Source organism: Dromiciops gliroides, chromosome 4, assembly GCF_019393635.1.
Source record: "Dromiciops gliroides isolate mDroGli1 chromosome 4, mDroGli1.pri, whole genome shotgun sequence".
Lineage (NCBI taxonomy): Eukaryota > Metazoa > Chordata > Mammalia > Microbiotheria > Microbiotheriidae > Dromiciops > Dromiciops gliroides.
In genome coordinates this window covers 63,693,661-63,715,849 of record NC_057864.1, presented here as the reverse complement: position 1 = coordinate 63,715,849, position 22,189 = coordinate 63,693,661, and the positions used below count along the sequence as shown (strand labels likewise).

The 22,189-nt window shown below is 36.8% G+C and overlaps 1 protein-coding gene across 8 annotated transcripts in view; it reads right to left on the bottom strand.

Moving 5' to 3' along the window:
* Positions 1-22,189, bottom strand: part of DNM3 (dynamin 3) — a 592,171-nt gene that overhangs the window by 427,688 nt on the left and 142,294 nt on the right. For all 8 annotated transcript variants that reach the window (XR_006356236.1, XM_044000106.1, XM_044000101.1 and 5 more), the window contains exons 3-4: positions 17,947-18,096; positions 16,377-16,580 (exon numbers count right to left, since the gene is read on the bottom strand). Coding sequence is in view for 7 of the 8 variants with exons in the window: in XM_044000106.1 (XP_043856041.1) it covers positions 16,377-16,580; positions 17,947-18,096 (354 nt within the window). In the remaining variant the exon portion in view is untranslated. The remainder of the gene's footprint in view (positions 1-16,376; positions 16,581-17,946; positions 18,097-22,189) is intronic.

The following is a 22,189-nucleotide window of genomic DNA, read 5'->3' as shown; positions in this document are numbered from 1 at the left end:
CAGCACCCATTCCTAATAAAAACACTAGAGAGTTTAGGAATAGGGGGAGCTTTCCTTAGAATAATAAACAGTATCTACCTAAAGCCATCAGCAAGTATTATATGCAATGGAGATAAATTAGAGGCCTTCCCAATAAGATCAGGGGTGAAACAGGGATGTCCATTATCACCCCTATTATTTAATATTGTTCTAGAAATGTTAGCTTTAGCAATCAGAGAAGAGAAAGGAATTAAAGGAATTAGAATAGGCAAGGAGGAAACAAAACTATCACTCTTTGCAGATGATATGATGGTATACTTAAGGAATCCTCGAGAATCAAGTCAAAAATTACTTGAAACAATTAACAACTTTAGCAAAGTAGCAGGATATAAAATAAATCCACATAAATCATCAGCATTTCTATACATGACCAACAAAGTCCAGCAGCAAGAGATAGAAAGAGAAATTCCATTTAAAGTAACGGTAGGTAATATAAAATACTTGGGAGTCTACTTGCCAAGACAAACCCAGGAACTCTATGAACACAACTACCAAACACTCTTCACACAAATCAAATCAGATCTAAATAATTGGAAAGATATCAATTGCTCATGGATAGGCAGAGCTAAAATAGTAAAAATGACAATACTGCCTAAATTAATTTACTTATTCAGTGCCATACCAATCAGGCTACCTAAAAATTATTTTATACAGCTAGAAAAAATAATAACAAAATTCATCTGGAAAAACAAAAAATCAAGAATATCCAGGGAAATAATGAAAAAAAATTCACAGGAAGGTGGGTTAGCGGTACCAAACCTGGAGCTTTACTATAAATCGGCAGTCATCAAAACTATCTGGTACTGGCTAAAAAATAGAGTGGTAGATCAATGGAATAGGCTAGGCTCAGGAAATGCAGTAGTAAATGACACTAGTAATGTAGTGTTTGATAAACCCAAAGACTCCAGCTTCTGGGATAGGAACTCAGTATTTGACAAAAACTGCTGGGAAAACTGGAAGATAGTATGGCAGAAATTAGGCTTAGACCAACATCTTACACCTTATACTAAAATAAGGTCAAAATGGATACATGATTTAGACATAAGAGGTGATACCATAGGTAAATTAGGAGAGAAAGGAATAGTGTACCTATCAGATCTTTGGAAAGGAGAACAGTTTTTGACCAAACATGAGATAGAGTATATTATAAAATGCAAAGTGGATGATTTTGATTATATTAAATTAAAAAATTTTTGTACAAACAGAAGCAATGCATCCAAAATTGGAAGGGAGGCAGAAAGCTGGGAAACAATTTTTGAGGCCAGTGCTTCTGATAAAGGCCTCATCTCTAAAATATATAGGTAATTAAATCAAATTTATAAGAATCCAAGTCATTCCCCAATTGAGAAATGGTCAAAGGATATGAACAGGCAGTTTTCTGATGAAGAAACCAAAGCTATCTATTCCCATATGAAAAAATGCTCTAAATCTCTAATGATTAGAGAGATGCAAATTAAAACAACTCTGAGGTACCACCTGACACCTATCAGATTGGCTAAAATGACAAAAAAAGGAAGATAATAAATGTTGGAGAGGCTGTGGGAAAATTGGAACCCTAATGCATTGTTGGTGGAGCTGTGAGCTGATCCAACCATTCTGGAGAGCAATTTGGAATTATGCCCAAAGGGCAATAAAGCTGTGCATACCCTTTGACCCAGCAATCCCACTTTTAGGTCTTTTGCCCAAAGAAATCATGGAAGGGGGAAAGGGACCCACATGTACAAAAATATTTATAGCTGCTCTTTATGTGGTAGCAAGGAATTGGAAGTTGAGGGGGTGCCCATCAATTGGGGAATGGCTGGACAAGTTGTGGTATATGAATACAATGGAATACTATTGTGCTGTAAGAAATGATGAGCAGGAAGAGTTCAGAGAAACCTGGAGGGTCTTACGTGAGCTGATGATGAGTGAGATGAGCAGAACCAGAAGAACATTGTACACAGTATCATCAACATTGAGTGTTGACCTACTGTGATGGACTATATTCTTCTCACCAATGCAATGGTACAGAAGAGTTCCAGGGAACTCATGATAGAAGAGGATCTCCAAATCCAAGAAAAAAAAGAAAGAAAGAACTGTGGAGTATAGATGCTGATTGAACCATATTATTTCTTTTGTTTTGGGTGCTGTTGTTTTTTTTTTCTATTTTGAGGTTTTGCATCACTGCTCTGATTCTTTTTCTTGTAACAGGATTAATGCAGAAATAGGATTAATGTTATTATGTGTATATATATGTGTGTGTGTATATATATATATATATCTATATGTATATGTATAGAGATATATAGATATAACCTATATCAGATTACCTGCTGTCTAGGGGAGGGGGGAGGGAGGGGAGGGAGGGAGAAAAATCTGAAATTGTAAAGCATGTATAAACAAAAGTTGAGAACTATCTTTACATGTAACGGAAAAAATAAAATATCTCATAAAAAAAAAAGAAATAGAGTGGTGGATCAATGGAATAGGTTAGGCACAGGAGACACAGTTGTAAATGACTATAGTAATCTACTGTTTGATAAACCAAATGACTCCAGCTTCTGGGATAGGAACTCAGTATTTGACAAAAACTGCTGGGGAAACTGGAAGATAGTATGGCAGAAACTAGAAATAGACCAACATCTTACACTTTATGCAAAAATAAGGTCAAAATGGGTTCAAGATTTAGACATAAAGAATGATACCATAGGGGGCAGCTATGGATAGAGCACCGGTCCTGGAGTCAGGAGTACCTGAGTTCAAATCCGGCCTCAGACACTTAACACTTACTAGCTGTGTGACCCTGGGCAAGTCACTTAACCCCAATTGCCTCACTGAAAAAAAATAAAAAGAATGATACCATAGATAAATTAAGAGAGGAAGGAATAGTTTAACTCTCAGATCTATGGAGAGGAAAACAATTTATATCCAAACAAGAGATAGAGAATATTATTCAAAGCAAGATGGAAGGGGCAGCTAGGTGGTCCAGTGGATAGAGCACTGGCCCTGGATTCAGGAAGATCTCAGACATTTAACACTCACTAGCTGTGTGACCCTGGGCAAGTCACTTAACCCCAATTGCCTCACTAAAAAAAAAAGTATAAAAAAAAAATCCAACTCCTGAGCTCATTGGCATGCTCCTCATTCCTTGCATGGGGTCGCCCATTCTCATGAGAATGAAATAAATCTGTCTCTGCTTGACTTGATGGTCTCCTCGAATTGTTTGGGTAAACTGAGGAAATTGTCCCATACATATGCTACCAGACTTAGTTGGTGGTTGGTTTGTTTTGCTGAAGTGTTTTTTCCCCTTGTTTTTTTGTTGTTGTTGTTTTATGTTTATTTGGTTTTTTTTTTAATTATTTAATTTTGGTTGCAATGGATGACTCTCTAGGTGGAAGAAATGCAAACAAATTTTTTTTTAAGTTTTGTTTGTTTGTTTTTTTAAATAAAGGGGTTGGACTGAAAAAAAAACCCAATATCAAGACCTTAAGACTAAAATAAGTTATCTACTTGTCATTTTAAAAATCATTTCAGATATCACCCTTACTCTAAACAGAAAGTGTATCTAAAACAACCTGTGAGACTATATGCCAAAATAAAAAATCTGCTAGGGAAGATCAGAATGGAATCAGAAGACAGATGGTCTAATTTTGATGCTGCCATTAATGTCTTAAGCAAATCTCTGAATCTCAATTTCCTTATTTGGTTACTAAAACTATGTATTATTACATGAAAGGGAGAGGGAAAAGGGAATATGTATAGTGTTTACTATGTGTTAGGATAAGAACTTTATAAATCATTTGATATCCTTTGATTCTCACAACAAGTGCTATCATTATCATCTCCATTTTATAGTTGAGGAGATTACGGGATTTATCCAAATGTCTGAGTTCAAATTTGAATTCAGATCTTCCAGACTTCAGGTTCAGCATTCTATCTATTCTAGCCACTGAGCTGCCTCCAGTACATAATAGTAAATCAGTGGAATAGATTAGATACCTAAGATTTAGAAGCAAGACCATCCGATTATCTAGTGTTTGTCAAGATACTATTGTGAGAAATAATTATCAATAATTGAAATCTTGGGGATATTCAATACTTTCCCCTTCCCCTTCTTTCTAAGTCCTTCAGGCTCTTTCTAATGGACTTTACTGATAAGATTTAGTGTGCACCAAACCACACCCAGGTGGAAACTATTATACTAAGTAAGATCAACTTGGGTGGGGTCTACATTCTTTCTCTGAAGTCTTTTTTTTTCTTTTTTCTTTTTCTTTTTCTTTTTTTTTTTTTTTTTTAGTGAGGCAATTGGGGTTAAGGGACTTGCCCAGGGTCACACAGGTAGTAAGTGTCAAGTGTCTGAGCCCGCATTTGAACTCAGGTCCTCCTGAATCCAGGGCCAGTGCTCTATCCACTGCGCCACCTAGCTGCCCCCTCTGATGTCTTTTTGACCAAGATTTGAGTGGCCTAAGTCATATATTCCAAGACTTCATTTTAATATAACCCACCTCCAATCATGTCAACCCATTAGATTTGATTGCTATGTGATGGACCACCTACAGTTAGAAGGGCATATAAGCTGTGACCCCACCACCATTAGGGGTCTTTGGTCTGAGAGAGACATCCATTGACCATCCTTTTATTGATAACTTACTGGTCTATTAATAAAATCATTAAATTACCCAGAAACTAGGCTTCCATATTTTTAATCATCACACTATTAGGAGAGATCCTGTTTTCCAGAGCTAAGGCCCAGCAAGCAAGCTGTGCCTTAAGCTTGGTATAACAACAATCCTTTGCGCTTACCCTCTAGATGAACACTGAAGTTACTAAATCACAGAACTGATGGTCTCTGAGCTTAGGCAAGCATCAACAGCTGCAGACAGCCCTGTTATGATCAGACAACCTTGCCTCACTATTGCGGTTGTGCCTCACCGTTGTTGCTACACTACACTGTTTGACTGTTTGTTGCTGGATCATAGAGTGCAGGGACTGAAGTGTAAGAAGAATGGAAAAGTAGGAAAGACCTAGGTTGTGTGGGTTTTTATTTGAATCAGGAAGTGATAGGGAACCATTGGAGTTTACTGAGTTTACAATAGATTGGAGCAGAGAGAGACTTGGGACAGGGAGACCAACCAGAAGATTGGTCTATAATCCTATAGTAATGAGGTGATTAGGCCTCACAGCATAGCAGGGGGCTACTACTTCAAGAAAATAGATATGAAAGATGTTGTGAAAGTAAAATCCAAAGGAATTAGCTACAGATTAAGTATGGGGGTGGGGTAGAGAGATAATAAGAAAAAAGTGATAATATCGAACCTTAAAAGATGACTAACTGAAGAATCAGACAGTAAAATGCAAAAAGTAAAATAAAATTAAGATATTGGATATATAAGATCATACTGGCCCCTACTGGCTGAAAAGACGCAAACAAAATTCAGGATAAAAACAGTGGGCTACCTCGGTACTACCTTGTTAAAGATAAATCACACATCCTTCATTTTCTTTAATAAATTACAAAGTACAAAAGCATATCTCTGTCATGTTATTTACTAGTCACAGTCTTTTGTATCATTCTACTTAGAAGTTTTCAAGTGCTATACTTTGTAGTTTGAGTGTTTATCAGCTCAGTTTAAATAATATTCATCAATTTTTTAAATGGACAGAAAATAAGTCTACAAAGAAGAACCTAACCTAGGCTAGGCACATTAGCAGCTTTATTTGTATTAATCTCCATTGGCAGTAGGCATTAAAGTTATTTTGTGGTATTTTTAGTGTTAATGTTTTTTTCATTTTCCTTTACTGATCAAAGAGAAGAATCAAACACAATAGTGTTATTGTCAACAATGTTTTTATTATTCAATTATATTGATGTAGTGCTTGTTTGAATTACACAGAATATTTTCAAAGTATTGTTACATTTAACTCATATGATCACCACATCTTTGTGCTACATGTAGAACTATATTATTCCTGTTTAATAGATATGGAAAATAAAGTCTATATTCTGAAGCAATTTTCAAACGTATATTTCAGAAGCAGATTCAAAGTTGAGCCATTCACTTTTACTGGAAAATAAGAATGGCCAGTTTTCCAAACCAGAATATGTACCAAAGAAGATATTGTAAAAATGTACATATATAAACTGATCATTGGAAGAAGGGAACCACCCAAATATGGCACAAAGTTCCAAGTTTCAGTTTGAAAAGAGAAGGCTATATGAAGAAAAAATGAAGACTTTCTGTTAGCTTAATTGTGTTCTACTCATTATTGGTTTTTAGCCCAGTATAAGTTGAAAATCATTGTCTTTAGGCTATGAATCAAACTTGCCTCTGCTGTTGGGTACTTTCCATTTGATCATTTACAAATTAAGTTTCTTTTTTTTTAATGGCCCAATTTCTGAAAGTAAGATTTTAAACACTCATTTGAAAAACACTAAAACATCCTAGTTATGCCCTCTTCAGCTAAGAAAAATAATTTATTTTCTAGATAACAGTCCTACAGGTATTTCAGGATAATTGTTTTCTCTTTCCTGTTTTCATGTTTTCCTAAAAGTGTGCTTCTCCAGGCTAAATATCCATTCCTTCTTTCAACTATTTCTCATGTGACTGGTTGTAAAGCAGTCATGTCAAAGACTATTACTGATCCTTACAAAAGGACCCCTGTAAGTGTGCTTAGTTTTTAAATGTAATATTATTGGGGGCAGCTAGGTGGCGCAGTGGATAAAGCACCGGCCCGGATTCAGGAATACCTGAGTTCAAATCCGACCTCAGACACTTGACATTTACTAGCTTTGTGACCCTGGGAAAGTCACTTAACCCTCATTGCCCCACAAAAAAAAAGTAGATAGATAGATAGATAGATAGATAGATAGATAGATAGATAGATAGATAGATAGATAGATGAATAAATAAATGTAATATTATTTATGTTTTGTTGTATTTTCATTTATTTTGTTAAATGTTTCCCAGTTACAGGTTTTTTTTTGCAGGGCAATGAGGGTTAAGTGACTTTCCCAGGGTCACACAGCTAGTAAGTGTCAAGTGTCTGAGGCAAGATTTGAACTCAGGTACTCCTGAATCCTGGGCCAGTGCTTTACCCACTGCACCATCTAGCTGCCCACCTCAGTTACATTTTAATCTGGTTCAGGTGACTGGGTGTTTACATGCTTGCATACATTCACACACCTACACCAAATAACCTCCTGTTTCTTGAAATGCTGCCCAGCACTATTCCAGATGAGATTAGATCATTACAGAACACAAAGGAATTATTCCTCCCTTGGTAGGTAGGTAGGTAGGTAGGTAGGTAGGTGGGTAGGTAGGTAGGTAGGTAGGTAGGTAGGTAGGTAGATAGATAGATAGATAGATAGATAGATAGATAGATAGATAGATAGATAGATAGATAGATAGATAGATGGATAGATGGATGTAGGTGTAGGTGTAGATGTAGATTCAAAACCAAGAAGAAAGCATAAAAGAATTCAAATCTTTATCTTAGAGGAAGCACTTTTAGGAGGAGGTGGGCTCTAGGGAGGGGAGCTAGGCAAGAAAGTTCCTTTACCAACATAGATGGCAACTACAGCTAGGTCCCTATAAATATAAACAATGAATTCTTTGGTGGACTCCATTATTCAAATTCATACTACTTAAAGTTTTATGTAAAATGTGATCCTTAGTTCCAGTCCAATACAAAAAAGCAATGAAATCTTTTTAAAAGCAAGTTTTTGTCTATTTATTAGCATAATATAACAGTCAAGAATAAGAAGCATGTATTTCTGATTCAAGTTTATTACAGTACTTATAGAAAGTATTTTTTTTAATGACTAAATATCATACATAAAGATAGGTACCAACCACAGGACAATAACATGATTATTGTCATTTAAAATATATTAGCACAGTAGACTAAAATGTCTTATCTTTCTTTAAGTCTTCATATAAACACTGGTAGGTGTAGAGAGCTTCAGCCCCATCGCAATAAATTTCCATACTCACATTCTCACACAATGAATCGAGTGTAGATCTATGACCTGAGGCATTATCTAAAATCAGTAATGCTTTAAATATGATACCAATAGCAGGGTTAAAAAACCAATCTTTGAAAGCAACTTTGGATAGCCATGCCTTTTTTTTTTTTTTTTGCAACAAACATTTATTTTATTTTTTCCAATTATATGTAAGGGTAGTTTTCAACATTCATTTTCATAAGATTTAGAGTTCCAAATTTTCCTCCCTTCCTCCCTTTCCTCCCCACCTCCACAAGACATCAACCAGATTATATATGTACAATCTACAAGTGCTCTTTTTATCAGTTCTTTCTATGAGGGTGCATAGTAAGCTTCCTCATTAGTTCCTTGGGATTGTCTTGGATCACTGCATTGCTGAGAGTAGTTAAGTCATTAACAGTTGCTCATTGAACAATACTGCTGTCACTATGCATAATGTCCTCCCAGTTCTGCTCACTTCACTATACATCAGTTCATATGAGTCTTTCCAGGTTTTTCTGGGATCATCCTGTTTGTCATTTCCTATAGCACAATAGCATTCCAATACAATCATATACCACAGCTTCTTCAGTCATTCCTCAATTGATGGACATTCCCTTGATTCCCAATTCTTAGCTACCTCAAAGAGTTGCTATAAATATTTTTTGTACAATTTTTCCCCCTTTTCTCTTTTTCATGATTACTATTGTTAACTGTTTCTCTTCCATCCTATTCCGTTCCCCATGATATTTACTCTATTATCCATCTTCTTTCATCCATCCCTCTTCAAAAGGGATTTGCTTCTGTTTGTCCCCTCTCCCAATCTGCCCTTCCTTCTTTTGCCTCTTTCTCTATATCCCCTTCCCCTCCTATTTTACCACAGGGTTAGATAGATTACTCCATGCAATTGCCTGTGTATATTATTCCCTCCTTGAGCCAATTCTTAGGAGATTGAGGTCTTTGAGCCAATTCTGATGAGTGTTAGGCTCATTTACTGCCCAGATTAAAGAGATTACTCCACCCAGTTGGGTGTGTGTGTTAGTCCTTCCTTGAGGCAGCTCTGATGAGTTTAAGGTCTTTGAGCCTTTTCTGATGAGTGTAAAATTCCTTTACTGCACTGCTCCTCCCCTATGTCTTCCCCCAATCCATAAACCCTTGACTGTTTCTTTCATGTAGGATTTCACCCCATGCTATCTCTGCCATTCCCCCTCCCCCAGTGCATTCCCCTCACCCCTCAATTTAACTCTAAAGATGTCATCATGGGGAACCCAGGTGACACAGTGGACAAAGCATCCACCCTGGACCCAGGGGAATCCCAGCCAAAACCTGGCCTCAGACACAAGACAGTCACCTACTACACAATACCAGGTATGTCCCCCAACTCCAGTTTTTTTTTATGGTTCTCTAGGGTCTTGTATTTGAAAGTCAAATTTGCTATTCAGTTCAGGTCTTCTCATCATGAATACCTACAAGTCCTCTTTTTTCACTAAAATCCCAATCTTTCCTCTGAAAGATTATGAGTTTTGCTGGGTAGGTTATTCTTGGTTGTAATACCAATTCCTTTGCCCTCTGGAATATCATCTTCCATGCCCTCCATTCCTTTAATATAGAAGCTGCTAGATATTGTGCTATCCTGACTGGGGCTCCACAGTACTTGAATTCTTTCTTTTTGGCAGCTTGCAATATTTTCTCCTTGACCTGAGAGCTCTGGAATTTGGCTTTAATATTCCTAGGGGTTTTCCTTTTGGGATCTCTTTCAGGAGGTGATTGGTGGATTCTTTCAATTTCTATTTTAACTTCTTCTTCTAGAATTTCAGGGAAATTTTCCCTGAGAATATCCTGGAAGATGATGTCTAAGCTCTTTCCTTGTTCACGATTTTTAGGTAGACCAATAATTTTCAAATTATCTCTCCTGGACCTATTTTCCAGGTCAGCAGTTTTTCCCAGAAGATATTTCACATTGCCCTCTATTTGTTTTTTATTCATTTGGATTTGCTTTGTTGTGTCTTGGTTGCTCATAAAGTCACTGGCTTCCATTTGTTCAATCCTCATTCTTAGGCAATTATTTTCATCAGAGAGCTCTTGTACCTCCTTTTCCATTTGGCCAATTTGGCTTTTCAAGCTGTTGACTTTTTTCTCATGTCTTTCCTGCATCTCCCTCATGTCTCTTCCCATTTTTTCCTCTACTTCTCTAACTTTATCTTCAAAGTCCTTTTTGAGCACCTCTATGGCCTGAGACCAATTCGTATTTTTCTTGGAAGCTTTAGCTATAGGGGCCCTGATGTTGACATCTTCCTCTGAGGGTGCTCCTTGGTCTTCCTTGTCACCAAAGAAACTTTCTATGGTCTATACCTTTCTCTGTCTGCTCATCTCACCTTTCTTTTACTTGACTTTTAGTGCCTTAAAGTGGGGCACTGTTTCCAGGCTGCACTATCCTAAGCTTCAGAAGGTCCCAGGTGGTATGATTTAAGAAAGGGCAGGTTCTTCACTCACCTGGCCTGTTCCCTGGTCCTTAGATGACCCCAGACCAACTTGCTAATCAACCAGCTTTGTGTGTTGTGGTTGTCAGCTCTGATGAGCCTGTGCCCCTCCCCCACCTGGGCCACTGCTACTGGAGTCTAGCTCTTGGTTCCCAGCAGGGGTGAAAAACCCAAGTTCTGCCTTAGTACCAACATAGACCCCTGTAGTCTCCCCCCTGTTCAGGGCTCAGCCCTCTCACCAGACTGTGAGTTTAGTTTCAGACGACACTAGTGCTTCAGCTGATTCAGAGGCTCTGAGGGGGTCTCTTTCTCAGGCAAGGCCTTCCTGGGACTGGATCTGTGTCAGGATAACTGTGGGGTTGGGCTCCACTCCTGGCTCAGCACAGCAGCTCCCTCCTTCCCACCTTCCAAGCCGTTCTTGGTTAGAAGATTATTCCAGCACATTCTTCTGTGGATTTTGCTTCAGCCACGCTTTCTTATGTGATTTCCAAAGAACTAGAAGCAGTGTATGTTTGTGGCCTCTCAGAATGTGAGAATTTCAAGAACAATAAGCAAACATTGGTTTTAGTTTAAATTCTTCTGCATTACTTCCCAATATGAGTGTTAGATGACCCTTTTGGACTTTAAATCCAGATTGCATTTTTTTCATTCTTAGAAGGCATCCTTTCATAGAAAAAGTCTGTTTAATCCACATTAAAAGTTTATCAGTGTGTACACCTTCAATTATTTCCTTCAAAACATCAGAATATATGGTAACTGCACCTCATCTGCTTCTCCAATATTTTTAACACTACACAAGTGAACTCAATTTTTAAAGCAATAAAACCAGCCAATTCTTGGAGTAAAAGTTTCCTCACTATGACTTTATTTCCATTTCCTTTCACTTCCTTAAATAAATTGAAACTTGTTTGAACAGGTCTTTTGCTAAAAAGGGATATGCTTTTTATTTCAATTTTCATTCATGCAGTTAGACATTCTATTTTACTTTCATCATAACAAGTCTGTTTCATACAGTTGTTTACAAACCACAAAAAGCTAGTACATTTTGTCCTTTTTTCTTTTATTTCTCCTACATGTTTTATTTCATTTTAATTTTTTTAATTTATGGAATAGAACAAGCACTTCCATGACACAGTATAATAAAAAGATGCTTGCACATGAAACTGCAAACGTATTATGCACAACTTGCTATTCCTTTTAAATATATAATAAAGTTATCATGTAAATTTCTTTTTTCTCCCCACCCCCATCCACCCTAGATGGCTCCCACTATTCATCGATTTTTTTATGTTTACTTATAGATGACTACCAAGAGGTATCTTTCAACAAAGTAAAATGGTTAAGTGAAATTAATAATACAGTTATCTCATTTGACAATACAGCCAATATATTTCAGATCTACAGCAATACCCTCAACTTGATTTGTTAAAATTAACAGAAATCTGTTTTCTATCCCTCCTACTCCCTAACCATTTGAGGAAAAAAGCAGGAGAGGGGAGGGGAGACATTTATTGTAACAAACATGCTTGCTTGCTGGGCCTTAGATATGGAAAACAGGATGTCTCTCAATAGTGTGATGATTAAAAATATGAGAGACACAGTTTCTGGGTAATTTAATGAAAGGAAATTGAGTGAAGGTATGAATTACAAATGACCTCCTAGAGGAGTTTAACCACCAAGGAGAGGTGTGGTGTTATAATGATAGCTAGTGGGTGGATAGGACCAAGTGAAAGGATTTTTGCTTTTTTTTTTTAAGATGGGGGGAGACATGATGTATTTGTAGGCAGCATGAAGATAGAAAATGATAAGAAAAAGAATAAAGATGAAAGTGGGAACAATCTTCTAGAGAAGATGGAAGGGGGTGAGATCAAGATCTTCTGCACAGGGAGGGGTGGACCTTGACAAGAAAGAAATTTATTACTTACTGAATAATAACATGCTTAGTGCTGAGATGTTTGAGCAAGGGTATTATTTTTTTAAATGAACACCATGCATAGTCTATATTAGGTGTTGGTAGAATTATCTTTAAATGCATGGAATTCTATAGACCAAGAATCAAGTCAACGAGACTTTATTAAGGGCTTCCTATGTAACAGACACTCTGCTAACCACTTATTTTAATGTGCTTTAATTTAATTTAATGCTAAAAAGAAAGGAAAAGGAGAGGAGAAAGAATACACTAGGCAGGAAAGGGAGAAGGGTGGGGGAAATTATCTCACATGCTTGAGGTATATAAGTAGAAAACTATACAAATAAGGAGGAATGGGTAAAGGAGATGGGCAGTACTTGAACTTAATTTTTTCATCTGAACTGGTCAAAGGAAGGAAGAATATACTCACAATCTGATACAGAAATACAGTAAAACAGGGGACAGAAAAGAAAGGAGAGAGAATAATATGAGCAAGGGTAAATGAAGAGAGAGATTAGTCTTAAGCAAAACAAGCACTAACTATAGAAGATGGATCATAAAGGGGGGTTTAAAAGGAAAGAAAGGATAAAAACTTGTAATTTAGCTTTAGAAGTAAAAAACAAAAGGGACAAGGGATCAAAAGCAAAAATACATCAAGCCTAGAATCAGGTCTACGTTAGCAGTTCTCATCATTTCTTCCACCTTCTAAAAGATAAAATGATCAGTAAAGTCAAGAATTCCTCAGCTGATGAGCTATTGAGAGAATTCCAATAATTGTTCGAACTCTCACAATCCTTACTATACCTCTTACCTCTATAGCATTTTTGAGGGCTGTTTCTAATTTCTGGGTGGAAGGTCTGCTATGTCTTGTTGCACCATAGTACTGCTCCTTTATTTCTTCATTAATTCTTACTTACTTACTTCATTAATTCTCAGTGATGACCATTCCCTACCTCTGTTTCATGGATTTCTACATTGGGCTGTACCTTCTTGATATAAGTATTCCTTTTAGCCAATCAGCTCTTTTAGAATAAAATCTACCATCCCATTGCCATATTCTAACCATGAGTGACAATCCCTCAAATTTCAATGATAAACATCAAGTTAAATTTAGACTTATGCAACAACCATTCTGTTACCCATTAGTGTTTAGAAAACTGAGGCTTTGAGTATTATTGCTACCCTTTTCCTGAATATTGTATCCAGTGGATTGCTAGGCAAACTGAATTCAATTGAGTTTCCATATCATTCTTCCTGTTATTTATACCTGTGGTACTCTCTCGAATTCAGGTCGGTAGTTAATTGTGGGCTACTTTCTCCATTCCTCTCTTTCACTATAAAGATCAATTAGCATTAATTTATTCTACCCAGCAATGTCATCTGCAAATACAATGATCATTTCTCCTGTATCACACAAAATTATTGATAAAAGTTCTGAATAGTATAAGACCTAAGACTGAATCCTGTTGTATTATACTAGAGAACTCCCTCTAGATTGATAACAGTCTACTACTCAATATTCCTTGGATATGTTGATCTAAGAAGTTATGGATCCACCTAACTATATTTTAATCTAGCCATATACTTCCAATTTGTCCACAGAGATAAAATATTAGCTCTTTCTAGTCCTAGTATTTGCCTACAGACATACCTCATAGATAGGAAATCTACAACATTGGAAATACCTGTTCCATCATTGAAAAAACCCTATGTAAATTGCTTGTTTATTTTCCTAAATGGATTAAAGCCTGAAGCTCAGGAGGGAAGGGTTTGCCGTGGGTGGTCAAGTATCCAAAATCACAATGGCCAGACAAAGAACAGCTATGGCATGTTTGAGATAAATAAATAAATGATGCCTTCTGCCTTTTTCCATTTAGTGACTCATATGACCTCAGACATTTCTTCTAACTAACCTAACTACTGACATATTTAACAAAAAGCAAATAATCAGTCCATACCTTTTTTCTTTCACTTACTGAAATCACAGTCATTTCCCATTCTTCACCTCAGCTATGAAATAATCAATCCAGAAAAATGACCAGCCAGGGAAGCTGCAGTTTCCACATGAAAGGAGATTACTATTCTATTTAGAATTAGAAAAGTCATTTCTCCTTATTAAGAATAAAACAGAGATACTTTTTGGCAAGTAAAAATAGCTACCTGTATTATTTTAACTTCCTACTAAACAACAATGGTGCTGTCAATATGTATTTGTTGACATGTTATTGCTTGGTAAAGAGTTGGATTTCCCCTTCATTTCTATTGAACAATGGCAGTACAAACACCCAACTTTAGGGAGACGTTACCTAACAGAAAGAACATTCATGCATATAAGAATGTCTGTGTTTGCTCTTTCTTTTTGTTCTCCTGGCCTTGAGGGAAATCTTTCTATGTTAGTTTTTTTTTTCTTTTGAACTAGTTTTTGATTCAAAGTGCAGAAGAAAAAGACCTAACAGCTCTTTCTACTTTTGTATTAGAATAAGAAAAGTATGTAAGCATGCATAGCAAATAGGCTAGTGGGACATTAATTGAAGCAGGGTATAAAGATATAAGTAAATGTGTGTCAACCAATGCAGATACAGATATATATGACAAGGAAAGCCTGATCACCTCACCTGCCTCTCTTAATTCCCTGATACAAACACTAAATGCCTTGTACAAATAGTAGACAATAAATACTCATTATACTGAATAAAATAGGCTATCATGAGAGACTTTATTAAATGCCTTGCTGAAATCCAGATATACTATATTAAAAGCACTTCCTTGGTCTAATAGTCTAATAACTCGGGGCAGCTAGATGGCGTAGTGGATAGAGCACCAGCCCTGGAGTCAGGAGTACCTGAGTTCAAATCCAGCCTCAAGACATTTAACACTTACTGGCTGTGTGACCCTGGGCAAGTCACCTAACCCCAATTGCCTCACAAAAAAACAAAAACCAACCCCCCCCTAAAAATAGTCTAATAACTCTCTCATTTATTTATTCGTTCTATTTACATATTCATTCAAAAATTGTTGATTAGATATTTACCCTGTGCACTATACTAAGAACTAGAAGAAAAATAAAGACAATCATATTAAGATGTTACTGCCTTCATGGAGTTTGTAATCAAGGAGTAAGATAGGACATGTGCTCAATTAAGCTATAATATATATTAACTATTTCACAACTACATTGCAGATAAAAATAATTAATATATGAGGTCCAATGTACCATATGCAAGGTCAAAGAAAGAGAAGATAACTTTTAAAGAGAAGGATTCAGTGAAAGCTTCACAGAGAGTTTGGCTATAACTTCAAACGGCAGAGATGAGGCAGAATTGAAAAAATGACTTGCTTTATTGAATATATCCTACTGGTGTTAATCAATCAACAAGTAGTTATTGAATCCCTGCAATGTGCTAGGCACTGTACTAGGTGCCAGAGATGCAAAAACAGCCCTTCCCCTCTGGGAGCTTATACTGAGTCAGAGGAAATATGGATACATACAAACATATACTTAATAAACACAAGGTAATTTTTTGAGGTGAAGGGACTAGCAGCTGGGGGGAGGGGGCAGGGATCAACTTCTCTTTTTCTATATGTAAACCATGTCATCAGTAAAGTCTAAAGTTAAACAAACTAAAATAATGCTTTATTAGAAACATATAGGTCAGGTCTTCTTATAATGAACTGAATTTGAATTATTTTATTCTAACAGTATTGAATCAAATACTGTTTGAAACAAGTAGACTATCAGCTGAGGCTTGGAGATTTTTGTATTTTAGATATGTAGCTTGATATGATATTTTAAAATGAGATTTTATCTTTACTATTTCATTTTCCTCGACTATTGAAATGTCAATTTTCAAAAATATTTTCATTAACAACCCTGTGACCTAAATTCACAAAATAAAATTATTTGAGTTGAATCACCTTTATATAGGCTCATATCCTTGAAATTTGATAGCTAACTCACCCTTACTTTTAAGGGTCAAACACTCACCTTGAGGGTCAACTTCTTTAGCTAACTTCAGAGCATCTGAGTTGGCAAGATCTGTGTTTGCAGGTGTAACAGCCAAAATCAAACAGTTTTCTCGAGTGATAAACTGCATAATCATTTCTCTGATCTGATATTCAATATCTTGTGGCTGATCCCCTACTGGCACTTTAGTGATTCCAGGCAGGTCAATAAGGGTTAGATTTAACACTGTAGACCAAGAAAAAAGAGTTTTATTTATATGCTCTGTTTCCAAAGGAAATTGATCATGTAAAGCCAGTCGATGCCTTAGCAAAAAAAAAGTCAAAATTATCTCAATTATATAAGGTGTCCCTTTTCTTAATAGCACTGTTATACAGAAAAAAGTGAATAATGCATAATTGTCATGCCAAAACAATTTTAACACAATCTGAAAGGCACTTATTTGCTTGTCTAACAGCTTTCTTTCAGGACTAGTAGAGTCAAAATGGGTGGGGGAAGGGATTATAATTAAAACACTCAGCATATGCATATGGTACCTGACATGTAATATCAATCCATAATGATGTGAAAACACTCAGACTAGGCTTGTCTTTCTCATCACAAACACCATATGTTATTTGTAGTGTGTTTAGCTAATTAGTCAAATGGAAAGCTGTTTCAGGCACTCATGGTGTCTTCAGGTGAACATACTAGAGTCATGAATCTTACATTTGGGGAATGAAAAACAACTGAGTCAGTGATAATTTGATTTCAACCCAAGTCAGTTAATATCCTGTGTATATATAACACAGTTTGGCACATATGGCAAGCATTATTGAGAAATTAGAATTGAGTACCATTGTCAATCATGTAGTAGAGTTGGTAAAGCAATAAAGGTGACTAGAAAAAGGGTTAGAGATGATGAAAGTGGGCAGCACTGACAACTTAGTTCGGAATATAGATTATTTCCAACAAGGCAGTAAATTTCATACCAGTGAAGGACAATCTTCATTTATAAGTTCATACCATTAACATGGATCAGAACAAAGGCTATTGTTTCAAGAATACAATATAGAGATGCATAGGATCATAAAGGAAATGCAGTAAGGGCAGACTGAATAAGAGAACTGAACAAACCCTCAAGATTTCTGTCAGTACAAAATTACTAAAGTAAGCAGTGAAAACATGTCCTGGATTTCAAAAGTTCAAGATAAACCCAGAGACTTTTTAAAATGCATGTTAAGCAGTTTGTGTACAGATATCCACTGGAGTGGGGGGAGCTGTTAACTAGATTTTGGGGAATATGTCATTTTTATAAGAAGTCCTAAACACTGCTGTGGAACACACAAAAAAAAATTTATTTGAGAGGGGAAAAATGTCTTATCAAATTAAGAAGTGAAAAGGTTGATGAAAAAACATTGGAGTTTATTTTTCCCATGAGCATGTGCCATTGATTTTATATAACTATATTTGTGAGATGCAAAGTGCATCACAAGAAAGGGACCTCACTCTTTATGGATTTTAAAGTACATATTATAGGTAAAAGGACCATTACACTAAATGATGCTGAAGCAATTTTTACTGAAAAAAATTTAGAGATGAATGATTTACTTACCATGTGGGGAATAGACTCGTAAATTAATAGGTATAGATGAAATGCCTTTATTCATTCCTGTCACTCGATCTGTTTCTGTTTCAATCTCTTGACGAACTTCATCGAAATCTGTAAACTTCCTTCCTTTGCAGTGTAAGAATTCAGCATATTCTATAAGAAAAAAGAAATATACTAGATCTAATGCCTTATTAAAATTATTTCAGTATTTCAAGGATTTGAGTTACCATTCTCTCCACTAATGAAAACTGTAAACCCTCTAAAATGTGGTAACAGAATATTTATAATGGACTTTGAGTTTTACAAAATTTTATATGTGTATATATGTACATATGCCAGATATATGTTTGAATACATATATTATAGATACATATGTGAAATTCAATTTGGTTTTATCATCAGATCTTTGAGATTGGTATTATATCCACCTTTTAAGAAAGGATACTGAGGCTGAGAGAGATTAAATTACTTGTCCAGCTAGCAAAGATCTGAGTTAGAATTCAACCTCATGTCTTTCTGACTCCAAGCTCAGCATTCTATTAACAATACCACCTAATTATCTCAATGAAGATAATAGTCTTTGAATGCTATCACAGCAAAAAAAAAAAAAAAGTTCAACTATCAACTCTATTAACATTCTTTATGCTATCTATCCTACACTGTGGTAAAAGGTATAGCTCCCATGAATAATTTATAAACTTTAGAAAAGAGGAATATGTGGAAACAAAAAATTTCACTGAAATTTATTTTAATAGAAGTTACAAAAAGCACTATGAAAATAACCCACAAATTCCTACCAATTCATATAGTTAAAATATGTTTGTCAGAAATATGATTAGGCTTTTTTTCCCCCAAAGGGAAAAATTTCCTACAATCTACAAAGCTTTCAAAAAGACAAGGGGTTGGGAAGGGAAGAAGTTAGAAAGAGATAGAAAAAAAAACTTAAACAATTAAATAAATGGCAAAATATTGGTTCCTTGCAAGAACAGAATCCTTTACTATATTGTGAATTTCTTGTGGACTTCCATAAAAATACAATTCTAAAGAGGGACTCAGGTCACAAAGAGTTGAAAATGACTGAAAATGACTGAATGAAAAAGAGAGACTGGCCATCCTAAATCCAAAACCTAACTATAACTTTAAGGAAGAAGGGGGAAAAAAAAAAACAATGAATAGCATTTGTTTCCTGATACACTAAGCCACAGAACAGTTATAATCTGAGCCAACAGGAGAAGTCTTCAAGCAAAACAAATCACTAATCATTTAAAGTACAATGATATTTTTCCAAGAGATTATGTTTATATAAGCCAGTAGTATCAAATAGAAATGGGATTCCTGCAGGCCACATGTTGACTTAGAAAATCACAAATTAATATTATCTATGCTATATTGTACTTTTATGTATTTTTAAAAATATTTATCAATTACATTTTAATCTGGTTAGGACTACATTCATGGAGCTTTGTAGGCAGAAAGCAGCCCACAGGCCACAAGTTTGATGCCTGTGAACTTTACTGGGATAAGCAAAATATGGCATAAGTACAAAGAATCCTTATATTCATCCACATAAACTTTCCTGTAATTTCTACCCACTGGTCCTAATTCTGCCCTCTGGGACCTCTAAAAACACAGATTCTCTTCCTAAAATCTGACAAAATTTCAAATGGTTAAAGAAAGATATCATTCTGACTTCCGGGGCAGAGCCAAGATGGTGGAGGAAAAGCAATGAGGTCCAGAACTCATGACACAATCACTCCAAAAAACATCCAAATAACGCCATAAGAAAATGCCTGGAGCAGCAAAACTCACAGGAGAATGTGCTAAAATCATCTTCTAACCAAGAACAGCTTGGAAGGTCAGAAGGAGGGAGCTGCTATGCTAAAACAGGAGTCAAGCCCAACCCCACAGTCACCCTGACACAGATCCAGTCCCAGGAAGGCCTCACCAGAGAAGGAGACCCCCAGAGCCTCTGGATCAGCTGAAGTGCCAGTGTTTTCTGGAACTAAGCTCACAGTCTGGTGAGAGGGCTGAGCCCTGAACAGGGGGGAGACTACAGGGGTCTATGTTGGTACTAAGGCAGAACTTGGGTTTTACACCCCTGCTGGGAACCAGGAGCTAGGCTCCAGTAGCAGTGGCCCAGGTGGGGAAGGGGCACAGGCTCATCAGAGCTGACAACCACAACACACAAAGCTGGTTGATTAGCAAGTTGGTCTGGGGTCATCTAAGGACCAGGGAACAGGCCAGGTGAGTGAAGAACCTGCCCTTTCTTAAATCATACCACCTGGGACCTTCTGAAGCTTAGGATAGTGCAGCCTGGAAACAGTGCCCCACTTTAAGGCACTAAAAGTCAAGTAAAGGAAAAGCGAGATGAGCAGACAGAGAAAGGTATAGACCATAGAAAGTTTCTTCAGTAACAAGGAAGACCAAGGAGCACCCTCAGAGGAAGATGTCAACATCAGGGCCCCTATAGCTAAAGCTTCCAAGAAAAATACGAATTGGTCTCAGGCCATAGAGGTGCTCAAAAAGGACTTTGAAGATAAAGTTAGAGAAGTAGAGGAAAAAATGGGAAGAGACATGAGGGAGATGCAGGAAAGACATGAGAAAAAAGTCAACAGCTTGAAAAGCCAAATTGGCCAAATGGAAAAGGAGGTACAAGAGCTCTCTGATGAAAATAATTGCCTAAGAATGAGGATTGAACAAATGGAAGCCAGTGACTTTATGAGCAACCAAGACACAATAAAGCAAATCCAAATGAATAAAAAAATAGAGGGCAATGTGAAATATCTTCTGGGAAAAACCGCTGACCTGGAAAATAGGTCCAGGAGAGATAATTTGAAAATTATTGGTCTACCTGAAAACCATGAACAAGGAAAGAGCTTAGACATCATCTTCCAAGATATTCTCAGGGAAAATTTCCCTGAAATTCTAGAAGAAGAAGTTAAAATAGAAATTGAAAGAATCCACCAATCACCTCCTGAAAGAGATCCCAAAAGGAAAACTCCTAGGAATATAATATCCAAATTTCAGAGCTCTCAGGTCAAGGAGAAAATGTTGCAAGCTGCCAAAAAGAAAGAATTCAAGTAATGTGGAGCCCCAGTCAGGATTGCACAAGATCTAGCAGCATCTACATTAAAGGACCAGAGGGCATGGAATATGATATTCCAAAGGGCAAAGGAAATGGGATTACAACCAAGAATAACCTACCCAGCAAAACTCATAATCTTTCAGAGGAAAGATTGGGATTTTAGTGAAAAAAGAGGACTTTCAGATATTTGTGATGAAAAGACCTGAACTGAATGGCAAATTTGACTTTCAAATACAAGACCCTAGAGAACCCTAAAAAATTGGAGCTGGGGGCAGCTAGGTGGTGCAGTGGATAAAGCACTGGCCCTGGATTCAGGAGTACCTGAGTTCAAATCCAGCCTCAGACACTTGACACTTAATAGCTGTGTGGCCCTGGGCAAGTCACTTAACCCCCATTGCCCTGCAAAAAAAAAAATTGGAGCTGGGGGACATACCTGGGGTCATACAGTGGGCGACTGTTTTGTGTCTGAGGCCAGGTTTTGGCTGGGATCCCCCTGGGTCCAGGGGCGAAGCTTTATCCACTGTGTCACTTAGCTAGGTGATGACATCTTTAGGGTTAAATTGAGGGGTAAAGGGAATTCATTGGAGGAGGGGGAAGGGCAGAGGTGAAATCCTACATGAAAGAAACAGGAAAAGGCTTGGGGGGGGGAGATGGGAGAGGAGCAGAGCAGTAAATGAATTTTACACTCATCAGAAAAGGCTCAAAGACCTTAAACTCATCAGAACTGCCTCAAGAAGGGACTAACACACCCAACTGGGTAGAATAATCTATTTAATCTGCACAGTAAATGAGCCTAACACTCATCAGAATTGGCTCAAAGACCTCAATTTCATTAGAATTGGCTCAAGGAGGGAATAATATACACAGGCAATTGCGTGGAGTAATCTCTCTAACCCTGCAGGAAAATAGGAGGGGAAGGGAATAAAGAGAGAGGGGCAAAAGAAGGAAGGCCAGAGTGGGGAAGGGGACAAACAGAAGCAAATCCCTTTTGAAGAGTTATAGGATGAAAGAAGAAGGATAATAGAATAAATATCATGGGGAAGGGAATAGGATGGAAGGGATAACAGTTAACAATAGTAATCATGAAAAAGAGAAAAGGGGGGGAAATTGTACAAAAAATATTTATAGCAACTCTTGGTGGAGGCTAAGAATTGAGAATCA